This window comes from Lynx rufus, unplaced genomic scaffold (genome assembly GCF_022079265.1).
Source record: "Lynx rufus isolate CCGP_SWC_20201006 ecotype Redwood Valley unplaced genomic scaffold, mLynRuf1.p SCAF_17, whole genome shotgun sequence".
Lineage (NCBI taxonomy): Eukaryota > Metazoa > Chordata > Mammalia > Carnivora > Felidae > Lynx > Lynx rufus.
In genome coordinates this window covers 14,892,368-14,911,830 of record NW_025814831.1, presented here as the reverse complement: position 1 = coordinate 14,911,830, position 19,463 = coordinate 14,892,368, and the positions used below count along the sequence as shown (strand labels likewise).

At 50.2% G+C, this 19,463-nt stretch overlaps 1 protein-coding gene across 1 annotated transcript in view; it reads left to right on the top strand.

Moving 5' to 3' along the window:
• The first annotated feature begins 1,778 nt into the window (after positions 1-1,778).
• Positions 1,779-19,463, top strand: part of KCNK13 (potassium two pore domain channel subfamily K member 13) — a 106,975-nt gene continuing 89,290 nt past the window's right edge. The window contains exon 1 of the mRNA XM_047079781.1: positions 1,779-2,118. Coding sequence (XP_046935737.1) covers positions 1,779-2,118 — 340 coding nt within the window. The remainder of the gene's footprint in view (positions 2,119-19,463) is intronic.

The following is a 19,463-nucleotide window of genomic DNA, read 5'->3' as shown; positions in this document are numbered from 1 at the left end:
GAACTGAGGGGATGGCAGATGTATTGGAATCCGGAGCTCTGTGTTTATTCTCCGCTCCTGGAGAGTTTAAGTGGGTGATGGGCGGGCTCTGAGCTTGGGACTACTTTCTCGGGAGGCAGGGAACTTCTACTTAGTTTGAAGATGCCCACGCGTCCATTCCTCTCTGTATCCGTATTCACTCCCACATGCCAAGGGCTGGTGTTTCCGGAGGGGCAGTGTGTGGCTGAGTACACAGGTGTGGGCGAGACGTGTCTGGAGGAGACGGAGCGCCCCCTTCTGGCCCAAAAGGGGCCCACTCAAGCCCGCAAAGCACCCAACGTACCTCTTCAGCACCCACTCCCCGGATCTGCGCGCCCGGGGTGGGAGCGCTGCAGCCCCCGGGTGGGTGGGCCCGCCCAGAGCCCGCACCTGCGGTCGGAGACCAGGGAAGGGAGAGGCCCGGCGCGGCCGGGAGGCGGAGGCCGGGGTGGAGACGCTGCCGCCCGCAGCCGCGTGGCTCCACCTGTTGCAGCGTCGGAGCGAGCCAGCCAGGCAGGGCAGTGCCCGGCGTGGACCTCTGCTCCCAGCGCCGTTCTGCAGAGCAGAGCCGCGCCGAAGAGGGGACCTGAGGACAGTCCCGACAGAGCGGCGCGGAGGGGGCTCTCCCCGGGAGGTGAGAGTCCAGCGCAGAGGCTGCGCCGGCGTCCCCTGAAAAGCGAGGTCTCGGGGAGGGAGCCCCTGGCCCGTTTGCTGGGGAGCCTCGCCGCTGCTCTGCATGGGGTGGGGGGAGAACGCTCTGCGCTGCGCCCCGGCAGCACAAAATCTCTGGCGCTCACTGAGGCGGCCAAGGCCAGATGGAGAGGCTGGAACTCTCCAGCCCCCGGTCCTCGGCCCCCTCTCCGGGAGCTGGGGCTGGCTAGGGACGCGCGCTTCACACCGGCGGAGCGGACACGTGGGATTGGAAGACGCCCCCGCGCCGGACCCAAGGGCGCGTGGCCCGGGCAAGGACAGGGAACCTGCCCGGGGGAGATGCCCCTAACTTCCCTGGTCCAACCTCCCTTTCTGGTCTCCTCCTCCAGCCCGTCCGCCCGCCGGATGCCGCGCAGCGTGGGGGCCCGGCGCGGCGTAGGAACCCGCGGACCCCGCTCCGCGCAGTCCCTGGGAGTGCGCCCAACGGGAACCTGCTCCGGTCTCTAAGCCCCGGCAGCCGGTGGGTAACTACCCAGAGGCCTGAGTCCCCGCGCCACGCAGCGACTGGCACGCAGCACCACGGATCCATCTGGGGAGGCACCACCGGCGCCGGCACACTGACACCCCGCGCCCTGGCCGTCGGCGGCTAGAGAAGCGATGGTTGAAGCGACGGAGACCGCCGGCCCCGAGACCTTCGCCTCGGGAGAAATGCAAGTCCGCCCCAACTTGCGCTGAGGACGCGCCACGCCCCCTCCCCAATCCGAGCCGAGCTGGGCGCGCGTCGGGTGGAAACAGCGCCCGCGTCCTCGTGCCAAGAAGAAGCGGACTGTGCCCCGGGTCGCTCGGACCTTGAGCGTTTAGAACTCCAAGGCGTGTGGGGACGGAGGAGACAAAGCGGATTTGAAACCAGGAGTCGAGGCGGACGTGGGGAGCTGGTGCAGCAGCAGCGGCCGACGAGGCGGCGGCCTGGGGGAGCGCCCAGCGGTCATGGGCGAGCCGGCCGTCGGGCGTCCGGGGGCGGGCTGAGCCGCGAGCTCCCGGGCGGCCCGGGCGAGAGTCGGCCCGCGGCCACGGCCGCCCAGCGCGGGACTGCCCCCGGGGGCCCGGCCATGGCCGGCCGGGGTTGCGGCTGCAGCTGCGGCCCGGGCCACCTGAACGAGGACAACGCGCGCTTCCTGCTGCTCGCCGCGCTCATCGTGCTCTACCTGCTGGGCGGCGCCGCCGTCTTCTCGGCGCTGGAGCTGGCGCACGAGCGCCAGGCCAAGCAGCGCTGGGAGGAGCGCCTGGCCAACTTCAGCCGCCGCCACAACCTGAGCCGCGAGGAGCTGCGCGGCTTCCTCCGCCACTACGAGGAGGCCACCGAGGCCGGCATCCGCGTGGACAGCGCCCGGCCGCGCTGGGACTTCACCGGCGCCTTCTACTTCGTGGGCACCGTCGTGTCCACCATAGGTAAGTGGGCGTCGCTGGGGGGCGGAGGGGCGGCCGGCCCCGCTGGCATTTCCCCGGCTGGCCGCTTCGCGGTCTTGGCGTCTTCCGCCTCCGCGCTCAGCCGGGCTGCACAGATGTGAGCTGTTGCCTGATCAACAGGTGGTGTTGCCTCCCCGCTTCTCCGAATGTGCTCCCCAGAGCACCTGCAGCCGCATCACCTGGGAGATGGTTAGAAATGCGGTGTCAGCCCCTCCCCAGACCTCCTGAGTCGGGGCCTGCTTGTTAGCACAGTTCGCGGGGTGGGGGAGGTTGAATGATTCTTGAATTGCTCTGAAGGGTTTTCAGCCTAGGTGAGGAGACAGAGCTTGAGTCCCTGTGACTTTAGGGGGAAAGCTTACAAATCGGAACAGGAACCTAGCAACATGTATTGCCTGAGGACTCTGCGTGAAGCAAGGGTTAGTTGGGGGGGGCACGAAATTAAAAAGATTGTCCGTGGCTTCACACCTACAGAGAGAAGAATGGGACTGACTACCAAATGGGAACCAGGGAGGCAAAAGTGCTAATGACGATGGAAGGAAGGGGGCGGGGTGACCTTCGGGTTGAACCAGTTAGTGTTAGGTACGGTTTGGAGACTGAAGCGTTTTTGCACTCTAGAGGAGAAGAGAATTGCATTCGGAGGTTGCCCCATGAGCTACCTGATCTATATGGAGTAGTGGAAGGAAGGGCTCCTGGCTACAGGCATGAAGGGGGACCTTGACTGCCAAACTGAGGAGCTAGAACTTATCTAGAGGCAATTGGGAGCCATTGAGAGTTTTTGAGCAAGAGTGTGACAGGGCTATGGTGGGTTATGCCTTTATTCTCAGCAGAAGGAAAACGTTGGGCGTCTTTGTATCGCATCTCTGAAGACTGTTCACCTTTGAAGCATAATCGAGCGCGAAGGGGGTTGGGGAAGATAGTATCGAAATTCTGAGGAAAGGAGGGAGCTGAAGCGGATGAGGGGCTTTGAAAAATGACCCGCAAAGGTGGTAGCCGCCAGCCACCAGAGCCTGGGGAACAGCAGCAGGGTGCGTTGAGTGCTCTGTGGCTCTGGACCCTGTGCCGGGGAGGAGAGCTTGTCAGTGAGGCGGGGTGATAAGGCAAACTTGCTGGGAGCTCCCACGCATGGTTGTCTTAGGTCGATGTTCTGCCAGGAGCGGGAGCACAAAGTATAACAGATCAGCCTCAGCCCTGATTAGTCCAGAAAGATTTCCCAGGGTTAGTCTAGAAAAGCCCAGGGTTTCAGCTGGGGAGTAGGAGGCAGGCCGGGGAGGATTGGCAGGGTGAGGGACACACGGGCTCTCTCTGAAGCACTTTGTGCTACACTGGCCCGCTCATAATCCCAGGCCCCTTCCACACCGGGCCCCTGCCCATCAGCAAGGACGTATGACACAACAGCTACAGGGTAGCAAGACATACTCTGGTAGCATTCTCTGTGATGATTAGAACACGTGCCTCCAGGGCGGGGGCGGGGGGGGGGATAGAGAGTACAAGTCATCAGGGCTCTCTGTCCCAGCCCGCAATCTCTGCCGGGCTCTCGTCGCAGAATTCCCTAAATCCCCCAGTGTGTCAACTCCTTTGTCTCTGAAGATGGTTCCAGAATTTCTGCGTAGAGAGGACTTGGGGTGAACAACCCGGCCGAGAAGCATTACTGTGGAGCTGACCTTGACTCTGTGTCCGCATAGCTAGTGCGGTGTTTTTATTCAGACTGACTATTCATTTGGGATGGCTTGGGGAGAGATTGGGGAGCTAAATCCACCGCACGCACCACAAGCCACCCCTTGGCGCTCCCCGGGGACATAGAGATAGGAAGGAGCAGCTTGTATGTATAGGCTGGTGAACGTTGGTGCCTTCGAAACTGAGAATGTCACGGACAGGTGGGCAGGTACGGACACAGGCTCTTGAGGGGCAATGACACAATGGAGCCTGTTGGAGCAGAAGGAAAACTGGACCAGGAGTCTGGAGTTGGAGCCATGGGTCCCGCCTCTTGGGCAAGTTTCTTACCCATTCTGAGCCCCATGCTTCTCACCTGAGACATCTACAAAGTGGCCACCTTGGCATTGGCACATGTTAGCCATTGAGTAAATATTAGTTTCCATCGCCTGCCCACTCCCTCTCCCTAACCCTGATCCTCCTGCAAGGGTTCTCAAGGGAGAATGAGCTCATGTAAGCGAATGTTCTTTACAAAGCCTGAAGTATGGGTTGTTGTTTTTTTTTTTTTACTTTCTCAATTCTAACATTTCCTCTTAGATTGTTTCATTAATTGCTTTCGTAATTACGGCACCTGCTACCCTTTATTAGGGTACATATTAGGCACATACTGTGATTATTATGTGAATATGTGATACAGCTAATTACTGCTTTACACTTACGCTTAATTTCGATCGACACAACTCCGTGAGGCAAGTATGACTGTGTCCTCGTTTTACAGACAAGGAGGCTTCACGTTCCTTGTAACATAAAGAAGAAAAAAAGTGAAACCATCTGCAGTGACATCACCCCAAGTTAATCATTGTTAACTGGCGCATTTCTTGCTTTTCGTTTGTCCAGTGCATACACATATGTACGTAGGTATTTTTTAAAATTGGGATTCTATTCAGTAAATCTTTTATCTTGTATTTAAGTGTAACATTACATGATGGGGTTTTTTGGGGGGTTTTTTGTTTGTTTTTTTTTCTTGGGCTAAAATAGTTCCACCATGCTTTATTCTGCAAAGACTTTGAAGTATGCAAGAAAGCATACAGTGGAAGAATTTTTTAAAAAATGTAAATAAAACTTCAGAACCAGGGTAAAGAAGAACAGAAATGTGGAAAGCAAACGGATCTAGGAAAGTTGCTACAGGGGAGCTTTGTCTTCATGTAGGTTCCTTTCAGAAGCAGACACTGAGTCAAGAATTTGAGAGGATCGGCAGGTGCAGGGGACACAGGCAGGTGAAGGAGGAAGTGACCCAGAAAGGGAAGTAAGTCACCGTGGGGTCTGCTGTTAGGGCAGGAACCGTAGTTGGCTACTGGCACTCAATCCCAAGTGGAAGCTTGAAACAATGCAAAGCTCGTGGCCCAGAATGACCCTAGGTAAGGGTACCAGGGTATCTCTATACCCACACCTGTCGGGAATTGGTTAAAGTGGCTTGGAGAGCAGGGAGAGCACAAGAATAATTCCCAGGTAGGGATTTCCCCACCATCCCAAAGTGGAGTGGTTTTTGTTTTTTTGTTTTTTGTTTTTTTTTTATGTTTTTTTTTTTACTGAACTGGCGTAAAAAGATGAAACAATTAGCATTTCCTAAAGTAAAAACACTCTGGTTTCTTTCAGTTAGCAATGACAAATACTAACGTAGGGCTTTCATAAAAGCAAAGCGGCATAAGGCAGACTTACAGATAATGGGGAAAACCTGTACTTTTGGCCTTTTTTTTTTTTTTCCTTCGTGGGCAGCCCAAGGGCAGTCCTCTGACAAAGATACAGGCGCTGCCCATTTGAAGTCAGGCCTGAGTGCCCAGAAGTGGTAAAGGGGGTCCCAAGAGGTGTGGTCGGGGCATCAACAGTGACTGTTCAAGTTTGAAATCTGGCTATAAGCTCCCCGGCGGCATCATGATCCATTCTGGAATTCTTATCAGAAAACAGGAAGCATCAACCTTATCCCAACACCTAATCCTCAAAAATGTTTCCCCTGGGGATTTTATATAGGCAACATTGCATAGGATAGTGGGTGATGTTCACAAGCAAGCAACGTTTTCCTGAAAATGCAACAGAGGATTTCATGCACCGATTGTCTGAGACCTTTGATTTAAAAGTCAGAGCAGGGGCGCCTGGGTGGCTCAGTCGGTTAAGCATCCGACTTCGGCTCAGGTCATGATCTCGTGGTATGTGAGTTCGAGCCCCGCGTCGGGCTCTGTGCTGACAGCTCAGAGCCTGGACCCTGTTTCAGATTTTGTGTCTCCCTCTCTGTGACCCTCCCCCGTTCATGCTCTGTCTCTCTCTGTCTCAAAAATAAATAAACGTTAAAAAAATTTTTTTAAAAGAATTATTTATTATAGCCAAAAGGTGGAAACAACCCAAGTGTTTGTCAACAGATGAATGGATAAACACAATGTGGTAGGAACACACGATGGAATACTATTCAGCCAGGAAAAGGAATGGAATTTTGATGTATGCTACAACACATTTGGACCTTGAAAACGTTATACTTAGTGAAATAAGCCAGACACAGACAGACACATATTGTATAATTCCATTCATATGAGGTACCTGGAGTAGGGAAATTCCATAGGAATGGAAGGTAGGACAGAAGTTACCAGAGGCTGGGGGAAGAAGGGAAGGGTTTTTTATGGAGAGGGCCTTTCTGTTGGGGACCATGATGGCTAAAAAACAGAGTGAATATATTTAATGCCATTGGATTATACACTTAAATGAATAGGTAAATATTATGTATGTATGTTTAAAAAGAGCAGACTATGAAAACACAACTCGGGGATGTTGATTCTGAAAGAGGCTGGTGATCAGATTGAAACAAGAACGAATCCGAAGTACTCAGAGAAGTAGGGTGACCGTGTATCCTCAACATAATCTTCTATAAATATCTTTTCTCTCGAACAGGCTTTTGTTAGGAGTTTGTGTCTATATTTGCTGTGTATTTATAACTCAGCTTTTCTCCAGAAGGACTTGAGGTCATTTGCCTATGATATGGTCGGGGTAGGTTTAGGTTTTAGGTTATCCCCAAATCTCAGCAACTTAGCACAATGGGAGTTTACTTCTTACCCTCACCAGGCTCTCTGGGGTGTGGTGACTGCCCAGACTGGTCCTCTGTGCGCCCCGTGGTCCAGGTTTCCTTTATGTCGTGACTCTTCTTCATTAGCTCATGCTTGCAGGACTGCCCAGGAAGGGGAGGGAAAGGCTGAAGTGTGGAGTACCAGCAACTCAGTGGCCACCACCTGGAAGTGACACAAGTCCCCTCCACACACATTTCATTGACCAAATCAAATCACAGGGCCACACCCAACTTCAAGGACTCGGGGAACAACACTACTCCCCTGAGTCTGGCAGTGGGTAGGACTCGATATTGGTGGACAGCCCAGATGCCTACCACCCATCCATACGTACAGTGCACTAGCAATGGAGGGTGATGGATTTAAGACACTGGGGAGATGAGAACACGTGAGTGGGAGAGTTGAGCTGAGCCGTATTGTTAATACGCAGAGGTTTAGGTCAAAAGGACCTGCGTAATTGCCAGAAGGGAGCCCCACGTTTGGCTCTGAGCTTCCAGTTGTCAAAATAAAGAGACAAAGACAACCGTTAAATGGTTCCTCTTCTCCAGGCTGGCTGTTTGGAAAACACCCAACATTTTTTTTAGCCGCGAATGAAATTTTTCTCGCAGATGGTCATGAATGGGAGTAGGTATTGTGATGAGTCATCCTCTCCACAGCTTTTAGCCTGTAAATATGAAAGAGAAGTGTGTGCTCCTGCGTGGCATAGGACCCCTCAAGGCAAGGTGCAATTCAGCAAAAGCCCTTCTGCCAAACTCAGAAGCCACACAAGGCAGGCACAGCAGCTCCCCGTGGTGTGGCCCAGTAAGGACGTTTAGAATTCTCTACTGGCAGTTCCCAAGCTTTGCCGTCTACAAGAACTCACGTGAGGGGAGTATGGTGCATGTTAAAATGTAGGTGTTTGGGCCCCTCTCTCGGAGCTGCTCGTGCAGTGGGTCTGCATTTTAAGAAACTTCCCCAGATGGCTGTGATGTAGGCGGAACAGGGAGCACTTGAGGCACGTTTGATGGGAGTGGGCATACGGGTGAAGACTGACACTTCCCTCCGGGGATCCTTGCTGTCCTGAGAGTGGTTGATGGAACCCGTGGTATCGGCATCATCCCGGACCTTGCTAGAAGTGCACATGAAAGTTTGAGAGCTCTGAGGTCCGGACGGCTGTGGCTTGGGGATGTTGCTGACTAGGGCAAGGCCCCCTGTGCTTCAGAGCATAGGCAAACTGGTGGCCGGGCTGGAGTGGAGAGGAGGTGAGATGTGCTCGGTTCTTGTCTTGGTGGACCTCCTCACCAGCTGGTAGTTAAGTACTCGAGGAGCAAGCTGATTCTGGGAGGCTCTGGCAGAGACCGGCCAAGCCCCGCTTCCGGGGTGTAACACTCAAGGTAGATTTCCAGATTTGCAACAACGGTCGTATTCATTTTAGTCTAACAGAAATAATTACGCTGGCACCCCTTTCTGGCCCTGGCTGTGGCTTGTGACAGGCGCTCCTATAGCAGCATCCCACAAGGCTCGTGGGGCTCAGGAGCTGGGCTGAAAGTTTGTGATGTGGCCTGGTCAGTATGCAAAGCTACGTGGTGCTGAACTGAATTTTGTTTCTGGGATCTGTTTTTTTTTTTTTTCCCTACATGGGAACAAAGTTGAAGAAAGAGCTTTTGCAATCAAATTATATCCGGTTCAAACAAAATATTGAGAAACACCATTCTGCAGTATAAAGCTATAAACTGACATCACCAACAGGCACTCAGCAAGAATAAAAACATCTCGGGGCGCCTGGGTGGCTCAGTCGGTTAAGCGTCTGACTTCGGCTCAGGTCGTGATCTCGGGATTGAGCCCAGCGTCAGGCTCTCTGCTGTCGGCGCAGAACCTGCTTTGGATCCTCTGTCCCCCTCTCTCTGTCCCTCCCCACCCCCACCCCCCAGCCTCAAAAATAAATCAACATTAAAACGTTGGGGAGGGGCACCTGGGTGGCTCCGTTGGTTAGGTGTCTGACTCTTGATTTCAGCTCAGGTCGTGATCCCAGGGTTGTGGGATTGAGCCCCGTGTCAGGCTCTGTGCGGAGCATGGAGCCTGTTTAGGATTCTCCCTCTCCCTATCTCTGCCCCTCCCCCACTCGCTCTTTGTCTCTCTCTTTCAAAATAAATAAACTTCAAAAAACAAACAAAACAAAAACAGTAAAAAATTAAAATGTTGGGGAAAGGTACGCCTTAAGGTCACGGAAATAGATCATATTTTGTATCTGATTATTTTCCATATAGCCATTTTTTCCCATATGACTTGAGCATATTGTTGTAATTTGGTAAAAATGTATCTCGTAATTAGAGTTTCTTTGATGTACACTAAAGATGATTAGTTTTAAGTGCTTATTAAAAACACTTATCGTTCATCTTCCCTGAATGAGCCAGCGAATTCTTCCCTTGTGTTGCCATCGGGAACGAGGGGGGTGGTGTCATGTTAATCATCGTATATGTGTGCTTTAGATTTTTAGGATTTTGGCCCTTTGTGGTGTTTGTGCCATACTTTCCACCCACTTCTGTTTTCTGTTCAGCATCTATTAGATTTAGAAACTTTTAATTTCTGTGCAGTTTTATACTTCCTTGAGGTGTCTTCCATTGTGGTTGTGCTTAGAAAATACCTTTCCATCCAGATCGTATAAGAGGGCTAGTTTCTGTTCGGTACTTTCCCAAGTGCTCCCCACCCCACGCCATAGCAGTAGCTTTCGAAGCGTTTTACTGTATTGTCCCATTGAACAGTGACGGTGCATGGTGACACCTTGTTTAAGGAGTGGTGGTGCCTGGTGACGGGGGAAGGAGGGAGCGGGGGGCGTGGCTTAGGCGATTGCATTCACCCGGGATTGATGAGAGGATCATCTCTCTCGGGAGCTAGCTTCTAAAACTTCATGAAGAAGCTCACCTGTGAACCCTGTCCATCCTGCGAACGCTGGGCTGTTTCAGTTATTTGTTTCCTTCTTGGAAAACTTCAGGATCTTGGAATGGGAGCTCTGTTGCAGGACAACCCTCTCAGTCTCCGCTGTGCACACGCTGGCTCGTCCACAGACGGGCTAATCTCAGCTGGTTTCACCAAATTCTTCTCCTATGGAGCATGGTGCCTTCTCCATCTTTTGTCCTGGATGCCATCCTGTTCTTTCCCCGCCACCCCCCCCCATACTTTTCTCCGCAAGAGAGAGACAGATCTGGCGTGAATGTAACCCGAATAATTCTTGCGCCCCTTGGGGCCCCAAGGGTGGTGTGCCATTCAAAGAAGCATGGTCAACTAGCCCAAAGTAATGAGAAAGTAAATTCAGTTTTTGCTTGCATATCTCCAAAGAATCTTTTTTTAAAAAAATGTTTACTTTTGAGAGAGAGAGCGAGTGAGCACGGATGCGTGCATGCGTGCGCACGCACACCCTGGCACACACCCACCCACAAGTGGGGGATGGGTAGGAGAGAAGGGGACGGAGCGTCTGAAGCTGGCTCTGAAGAAGTATCTGAAGCGAGCTCTGCACTGAGAGCCCAACGCGGGGCTCGAGCTCACAAACCCTGAGATCATGACCTGAGCCAAAGTCGGACATTTAACCGACTGAGCCACCCAGGGGCCCCTCTCCAAAGAATCTTAGAGTCTCCCATTTATAACAGAGGAATGTTTGGGGCGCCTGGGTGGCTTAGTCGAATAAGTGTCCGACTTCGGCTCAGATCATGATCTCACGGTCTGTGGGTTCGAGCCCCGCGTCGGGCTCTGTGCTGACAGCTCGGAGCCCGGAGCCTGCTTCGGATTCTGTGTCTCCTTCTCTCTCTTTCTCTCCCCTTCTTGTGCTCTGTCTCTGTCTCTCAAAAAGAAATAAACGTAAATTTAAAAAAAACAGTACTTATAACAGAGGAATGTTCTTTCTCTTCTCTCATAGTCTCCCATATGTCACAGGAGTTCTGCGGCGTCTCATCTCGGATTCTCTCAGCCGGCCTGCCCCCCCGCACACCCCTCCTCCATCTCTCTCTGTCCTCTGTCATCACCAGTGACTTCACCTCTCCAACGTGTTGTAGCTTTTTCTCATTCAGCCTGTTACCGGGTCTTGCCACAGGGAGAAATGGCCCGGGGGCCGGCCCAGCGAGCAGCATTCCATCCCTTAGGTGGCTGGCGAGAAGAGCAGGGCAAGACTGTGGTCCACCGTGCATTAGTGACTTTACACATGGGGACACTCTCAGCTTGCACAGGAGGACATTACCGTAGCCAGAAGCACACAGTTCACTGAGGACAGCGGGGGACGCGCCTCGTCAAGCGGTGTCTCCATCACGAAGTGGCTCTCCTTTTACCCTCCAGTCTTCCACCTCCTTCAGTTCACCGTATCTGGATTCCTAGATCGAATCACTTTTCTGAAGGGTCGCACCGTTAGCATACCCCCTGCATCTGTAGAAGCTTAAGTGCTCAAATTCTGTTGTCCCCATTCTCTGGTCACCACGCCTGCCCTCCATCTCTCTTGTTTTTGTTTTTGTTTTTAAGAATTTTTTTTTTAATTTTTTTTTTCAACGTTTATTTATTTTCGGGACAGAGAGAGACAGAGCATGAACAGGGGAGGGGCAGAGAGAGAGGGAGACACAGAATCGGAAACAGGCTCCAGGCTCTGAGCCATCAGCCCAGAGCCCGACGCGGGGCTCGAACTCACAGAGCGTGAGATCGTGACCTGGCTGAAGTCGGACGCTTAACCGACTGCGCCACCCAGGCGCCCCTTTTTTAAGAATTTTTAAAACTTGAATACGGTTCACATCAGTGTGCCGGGTTCATTTCAGCTCCTTTACTGCCAAACCTGGGGGCAGGGACTGCTTTGGTTTCTCTGCCTTCTCTTTGTCTGTGATGACCAAAGTGTAAAGGTATCTGCTGCATCGGGCTTTAAACTTCACGTTATCCTTATTTTTCTTGATCTTGACGGACTTGGCGTCCTTCTGCCCGGCCGTGAGCAGAAAGTCCTTGATTTCTTCAGCTTTGCGAGCGTGTGGCAGGCAGTGCCCAAGAGACACTCGCGGCAAGGGGCAAGAAGGGAGGACGGAAAAGAGCGAGACTTTCCGTCCGTATCTCTTCTATTGATCACCTCTCCTTAAAGGGAAACCCTGTGGTCAGTGAACCCAGGGGCCAGGCCACGAATGAAAACGAGTGTCACTTGGGGTGTGGGCCATCAGGGGACAGCGGGGCCTGTGTTCTCAAAGGCATTTGGATTCTCACTGTGAAACAGCCTTGGCCTGGCCAGGCAGGTCTGATGATGGCTTAACTCAAGAGTTTGAGCCTCCCAGGTGGAATTTTGGCCATCTGTGAGTTCTGGCTTCTTTCCCTTTGGAAGCAAGACAGACAAGAAGCTCTGAACCCTTTTTAGTCAATAGTGATGTCTGGATTTCACAGTTCACTTGAGTACCTGTTTGTGTAGGACGCTTGATCAGCAGTGACGGTGAGCCTAGCATATTAGCTGTTCCATCATGTGCCCTCTAATTTCTAAAAGGACTTGGGGCAGTTATAGTCTCCTGTGATCCTCATGTCTACACTGAAGTGTTGTAATCTAGAAGTACATACTATTCTGTTTTCTTTCTTTTACATTATTTACTATACACTTTCTCAAGAATTTCCTGTGTTCTGATTGATGTAGAATGGTTTATTTAACGATCCTCAAATTGGCGGATTTGGGGTGATATAGGGTTTTTAATCTTGTGTATCATAAGATTTATGAAATGTATTGAGTGCTTACCATCGGTTAAACACAGCACACGTCTTTATATATGTTTTATTTCTTTAAAAAAATTTTTTTTAATGTTTATTTTTGAGAGAGAGAGAGAGAGAGAGAGAGAGACAGAGCATGAGTGGGGGAGGGACACAGAGAGAGGGAGACACAGAATCCGAAGCAGGCTCCAGGCTCGGAGCCGTCAGCACAGAGCCCGACGTGGGGCTCGAACCCACAAACTGTGAGATCGTGACCTGAGCCGAAGTCGGACGCTCAACTGGCTGAGCCACCCAGGCGCCCCTATATATGTTTATTTCTTATAACAGCCCCAGGAGGGTGAGTGCTATTAATATTCTCATGTGATTGACCATGATGCTGAGGCCCCCAGAGAGCTTCTGTGTAGCGTCTGAAGTTGCCCAGCTGGAAGAGGTCTGGAGGCTCCCTTCAAAGGTTCCACTTTGAACCACTACTGCTTTGCCATTTCTTTCTTTCGGGCCCTTGTTGTGGGAAGAATTGCCGGCCAAAGATCCTGTGACCTCTTTTTTCAGTTGTGATGGTCCTTGGGTTGACTTAGGATAATATAGGAAGACAGAAATGGTCTGGCTAGCAGAATCTCGGGAGAATATCTGTGGTTCCATGGGTAAAAGGTTTGGGTAATGCCCATCGTGCCTCCCAGGAGTCCACGTAAGTGGAGATTTCTACCTCCTGCTGCAGTTCATGCTTCTCTGGAACTTGGGACCTTGTTCAGTCCGTCACCTTGACAACCGATGTGCCTTGAATGTTCCTGCCCCCAGGACTCTCATCTCCAATTCTTCTGTATTTGATCCAGGAGTCACTTCCTGACTCTGCCTGTGAGCTCTTGGCCAATTCACAGCAAGCTTTTCTGTGTCTTGGGTCTCCCTCGTGTTAAGCATCTGATGAAGATCACAAGGCATTGATCTTACATCACATCGATCTTACATTACAAGGCTGTGGTTTTCACGCTGTGTTCCAAGGGGCCCATGGGGTTCTCCGCGGTATCTTAAGAGCTATCCTGAGATCGGAGGGGACCCCTCAAGTTTTTATCTCTGTTGTATATATTTATTTATATATGCCCCAAATATTTATCTTGATCTGCTATCTTTTTATTGACTATTACATTGGGGCATGCAGAAAAAGATTTTTATATAGCCAAATATGTGTGCTCAGTTTGACTGGCAACTTTTTCTATGGTTTTTCATCAAGTCAGATCCTCTCTGTGGTTGAGATAAATATTCTTCTCCATTCTTTGTTTAGCTCTAACTCATTTCAAATGTTATTCAAAAAGATTGCTTTTTAAATGGTTTTGTGTGGTTGACTATATAATTATGATTTGATTTATTTCTAAAATTATCACACAATGATTTGAGAATGTGCATTTTCCAGAATTCTCTTTTCTGTTTTGAGTGTTTCTTTGTATCCTGGTATCTGTATGTGTTTCAGCTGGCTTTGCTCTTAGGTTACAGAATTTCGGAGCAGGAGGGAACATCATCCCCGAACACCCTCCAGACCTAGTAAACACACCCAAAATAACATTTCAGTGTGTGTTTCGGGCATATAAATTCAGAATTATTGATGTCATCACTCACATAACTTTTGTTATTACTCATATCTTTGTTTAGCTCTTCATGCTTTCTATGCTAATATCTATTTTTAAACATAGATATGATTAAGTTCCTGTATTATGTTAGCAGATATTTGCTGACTTTTAGACCATCTCTTTAGTTGTGATTTTTAATATATTTTTAAGTAAAGTACTTAATACGTTTTTTTTTTTTAACCAGTTTTAGATTTTTCTTTTTGCAGGGGAATTTGGCACATTTAGTATTTGGTCTCATATGTAATTATCCTTTTTTTTTTTGTTCTTTTTTTCTCTTATTTTTCTGTTCTCTCTTTTTTTAAAGCTTATTTACTTAGAGAAAAAGAGAGACACCGCATGCAGAAGGGACAGAGAGAGAGGGAGAGAGAGAATCCCAAGTAGGCTCCCCCCTGTCAGCATGGAACCTGATGTAGGGCTCAAACTCACAAGCTCTGAGATCATAACCTGAGCTGAAGTTGGTCACTTAACTGACTAAGCTACCCAGGCACCCCTGTTCTCTTTTATTTATTGTTTTAATTTTTTTTTTTTAATTTTTTTTTTCAACGTTTATTTATTTTTGGGACAGAGAGAGACAGAGCATGAACGGGCGAGGGGCAGAGAGAGAGGGAGACACAGAATCCGAAACAGGCTCCAGGCTCTGAGCCATCAGCCCAGAGCCCGACGCGGGGCTCGAACTCACAGACCGGTCTGCGAGATCGTGACCTGGCTGAAGTCGGACGCTTAACCGACTGCGCCACCCAGGCGCCCCTGTTTTAATTTTTTTTAATGTTTATTTTTGAGAGAGAGAGAGAGAAAGTGAGCGAGAGAGAGTGCGTGAGCAGGGGAGGGGCAGATAGAGAGGGAGACAGAATCTGAAGCAGGCTCCAGGCTCCGCACTGTCAGCACAGATCCCTACGTGGGGCTTGAACCCACAAACCATGAGATCATGACCTGAGCCGAAGTCAGACGCTTAACTGACTGAGCCACGCAGGTGCCCCTGTTCTGTTTTCAATGCTATACCTTTCTATTACAGTGGATTGGGTATTCTTTTTTTTTTTTTTAATGTTTATATATTTTTTTTTGAAAGAGAGAGAGAGAATCCCAAGCAGACTCCACACTGTCAGTGCAGAGCCTGGTTCGAGGCTCAACTCACAAGCGATGAGATCATGACTTAAGCCAAAATCAAGAGTCAGAAGCTTAACTGACTAAGCCACCCAGACATCCCGCGTATTCTTTTCGTCATTTTTAAATGTGATCAGAATGGGGCGCCTGGGTGGCGCAGTCGGTTAAGCGTCCGACTTCAGCCAGGTCACGATCTCGCGGTCCGTGAGTTCGAGCCCCGCGTCGGGCTCTGGGCTGATGGCTCGGAGCCTGGAGCCTGTTTCCGATTCTGTGTCTCCCTCTCTCTCTGTCCCTCCCCCGTTCATGCTCTGTCTCTCTCTGTCCCAAAAATAAATAAACGTTGAAAAAAAAAAATTTTTAAAAAAAATAATAAAAAAAAAATAAATGTGATCAGAATGAAACCTTATCTAAACTTCCTAGGGGTAAAAACAATTTCTGCCATTATTTTTCATGTTTCTAAATAAATTTAAGACCCTTTTCTCCGAATGATATTGAATGTTGAGTCTTGTGCGCTCGAGTTCAGCTCTAGTCCCTCAACCGCCTTGTCTCCCAGGTTCCCTGTTTTGGTATCTTGTTCTCTGGAAACAGTTTTTAAGATTACTTTTTTTTTTTAAACCTGGGAACCTGCCTTGTGTCATGGCCTCTGATGGCTGAGAGCACACCGCCGCCATAATCTTTTTCTCCTTAGTGATCCTTAGCGCATCTCTTTCTGACTTTCCGATCTCTTCCTCTTGGTCCAGTCAATTCTTTCTTCTCCTGCCTCTGGACCATTTAGGCTTTGGATGATCATGTACGTGACACCATGGCGCATTCTTAAGCCTTGCTTCTGCTTCCAAACGGAGAGCGAAGGCAAGATGTCTAATTGTTTGAGAACCTCTGTTGTTCCGTTTTCCATGCTGCCTGTACGGATTCACATTCCCACCGGCAGTGCACAGAGGTTCCCCTTTCTCCACGTCCTTGCCACCAGTCGTTCTTTCTTGTTTTGAGAATAGCCCTTCTGAAAGCGTATGAGGTGATGTCTTGTTGTGGTTTCGGTTTGTATTTGCCCCGTGGCCAGTGATGTGGAGCCCCTGTTCATGCACCTGTTGGCCATCCGTATGTTTGTCTTTGGAAAAATGTCTGTTCAGTTCCTCTGCCCATTTTTAAATCAGATTGTTTGTTTGCTATTGAGTCGTATGCATTCCTTATATATTGTGGATATTAATCTCTTGTCATTGTTTGTTTGCTATTGAGTCGTATGCATTCCCTATATATTGTGGATATTAATCCCTTGTCAGCTCTGTGACTCGCAAATCCCTTCTCCCACCCAGGAGGCTGCCTTTTCCTGGTCGCTTTCACTGTGCCCAGGCTGTTTACAGTTTCATCCAGTCCCACTTTTTTAGTTTTGTTTTTCTGGCTTTTGCTTTGGTTGGTTGCTAACTCTATTCTCTCGTTTCTCCCAAGGTAGGTTTTCTTCATCCAGTGTTACTCATTTGTGGGGTTCTTGTTTTCTTACTTTCCCTGGGTATTTCCTATAAGCCACTTTCAGTCCCAACAGAATCTTGAAACCTTTCTTTGGGACCTAACACTTAAAAACCGAGTTTTGTGCTACTCCTAGCATTGTCCTCACTAAGGCCTGTTTTATTAATTTGGGGCCGTGGGTATTTTCTGCTCCAGATGTTCTGTCTCTGGTGTTTGGCAGGGAAGTATGCTATCCCATTTCTTGGCCTGCTGTATTTTTAGACTCAGTTTCTTTCATTGAACAGCCCGTGACCTAATACCCAACACCTGTGAGAAGAAAGGTGTTCAAGGCCTGCTTTGACCACGCAGGGATATGCTGTGTTGCATGTCGTGAGAGGACGATGGAAACGGAATTCAGGGAATTGATCCCTTAAAGGAACCACCATCACCGTTGCTTCAATTAAGACAAATTTCCTGGAGAAGGTGGGGTCTTGGGGCTGTTTGGAAAGAGCTGATGGCCTGCTCGTTCTCCCAGCTCTCTTTGGAATTGGGAAATCTAAGTCTCAGAGAGGGAGAGAGAGAAAAAGAGACATTTTCTGAAGTACACACACAACAGGGAAGTAAGGGAATTTATCAGTTAGGAGTTTTGTTTAGCCTCACGTTGCAAGACACAAAAAACAGTGGTAAAGCACAGGAAGTTTCCCTCGATGCGGGAAAGACGTCTGCGCGGCACGGAGGCAGTTCAGGGCTGGCACCGTGGCTGTATGGTGTTATCAGGGGGTCAGGCCTCTTCAGCTCAGCTAACCCTAGGGTGTTACCTTCGTCCTCGGGGCTCAGTGTGGCTGCTGGAACTCTGGCCATCATATCTACACCCCCAGGTAGTAGGATGAAGGAGAGGCAGAGACAAAGAGATGTCTTAGGTGACTTTTCCTGATAAGCAGACTTTGGGTTAAGGATTTAGGTGGAAGTGATTTGTCAAGGTAGTGCTCTCAGAAGAGACTAGTGGGTGGGTAAGGGAAGTAAGGATGTGGGAGGAGAAGCCAAGTAGGAGGCTATTTTATGGAGCTCTGGAACACAAATCATGCCCTGGAATCTGTCCCACCTTGAGGCAAAGGAACTGGGCTTTTATATGCCCACAGCAGGCACTGGTTATAGCTGGGGGTGGGAGGGACCCAGTCACAGGCGCGTGGCCGTCTGCAGTCACTGACATAAGCTGTTAGCAGTAAGTCCCGCAGCAGCCTGGGGATGGGCACACGGAGCTGGTCAAGGGGTTCGGGGTATCTGGGTGGGGCACAAACAACAGTGTCCACTACAGGGGGTTCCAAGAAATCTCAGATAATCCTTCCCTTCCATTTCATTGTCCAGAACTTTGTCACGTGGTCATGCCCAGCTGCAATCGTGGCCGGGAAACAAAATCATTATTCCAGTTAGTAATCTGGCAGAGAATGATTGCTAAAGAACGATGAGGGAAGGAATGTCGGAGGCACCTAACATGCTTGCCACAGGAGTGTAATCAATGAGTGAGTCACAGAGAGCCTTGACTGTCAGGCCAAAGGGTAGGAACTCTGCACAGTGAGGCCCGCCTGCTGTTAGAGACGGGGGAAGGACCGCGTAGTAAAAAGAGAGATTAATCTGGCAGAAGTCTCATCGCGGATCTCTTGCAAGAAGAGAGAAGAGGCAGGGAGAGCAGTGAGGGAGCCCCCAGGCCTGTGCCCACAGGGTCCGAAGGCCAGACTGGGACAGTGAGGAAGCAGCGAAGGGGGCTGACCAAGGGCAGGTGGGAGGTCCACTGGGGACAGCCTGGATGCGGACCTCAGAACCAGGTGCCTCTTTGCCTCGCACAGGGAAAGGGGTAGAGTTTGGTGAGGGCAGGATGCAGGGGAGCTGCCCAGGCAGGCGGGGAGCAGAACTGGCTGCAGAGTTGGCCTGGGGCCTTCAGGGCCGGCAGATGCCGTGGCTCCAACCTGGGCTGCTGGCAGGCCTTCCTTCTCCACCCCTCTTTCCATCCCCCTTCCTTCTCTTCTTAACCAAGCTCGTTAGTCATGTTAGTCTCCAGGGGCGCCTGGGCGGCTCAGTCAGTTGAACATCCGACTTCAGCTCAGGTCATGATCTCACGGTCCGAGTTCGAGCCCGTGCAGCACGGTTCGAGTTCGTGCTGACAGCTCGGAGCCTGGAGCCTGCTTCCGATCCTGTGTCTCCCCCTCTCTCTGCCCCCTCCCCTGCTCACTCTCTGTCTCTCAAAAATTAAAAAAACAATAATGTTAGTCTCCAAAGGAAGAAAATAATGCAGGTGAAAAGGAATATTTAATTTTTCACCTCTTGTTAAACTAAGGCTGTTGATATTCTCTGATAAAAAGAACGTAGTTAATGGAAATGAAAAGATAATTGATTAACCAAAATATCCACAGGCTAGGTCTGTGGGTTTAAATAATGTCACCAGGTGTCTTTTTGTCTGTCTGTCTGTCTGTCTGTCTCTCTCTCTCTGTCTTAGCTTCTCATTTTTCTTACGAGGGTAGGTCTCAGGGCCTTCAGAGCAGCGAAATTGGCACCAAGAGCAGCAGGTTGACATGGTCTTTAGCTTCCAAGAACTCAGAAGGAAAAAGACCCCATCTTTCCAGAGTTCCTGAACAGAGCTCTGCAGGGGGCCCTGCCTGGGTCCTGTTTGCATGACACACTCTTGGCATGACCACACTCTTGAGGTCGGGGTCACATAGCCACCTCTGGT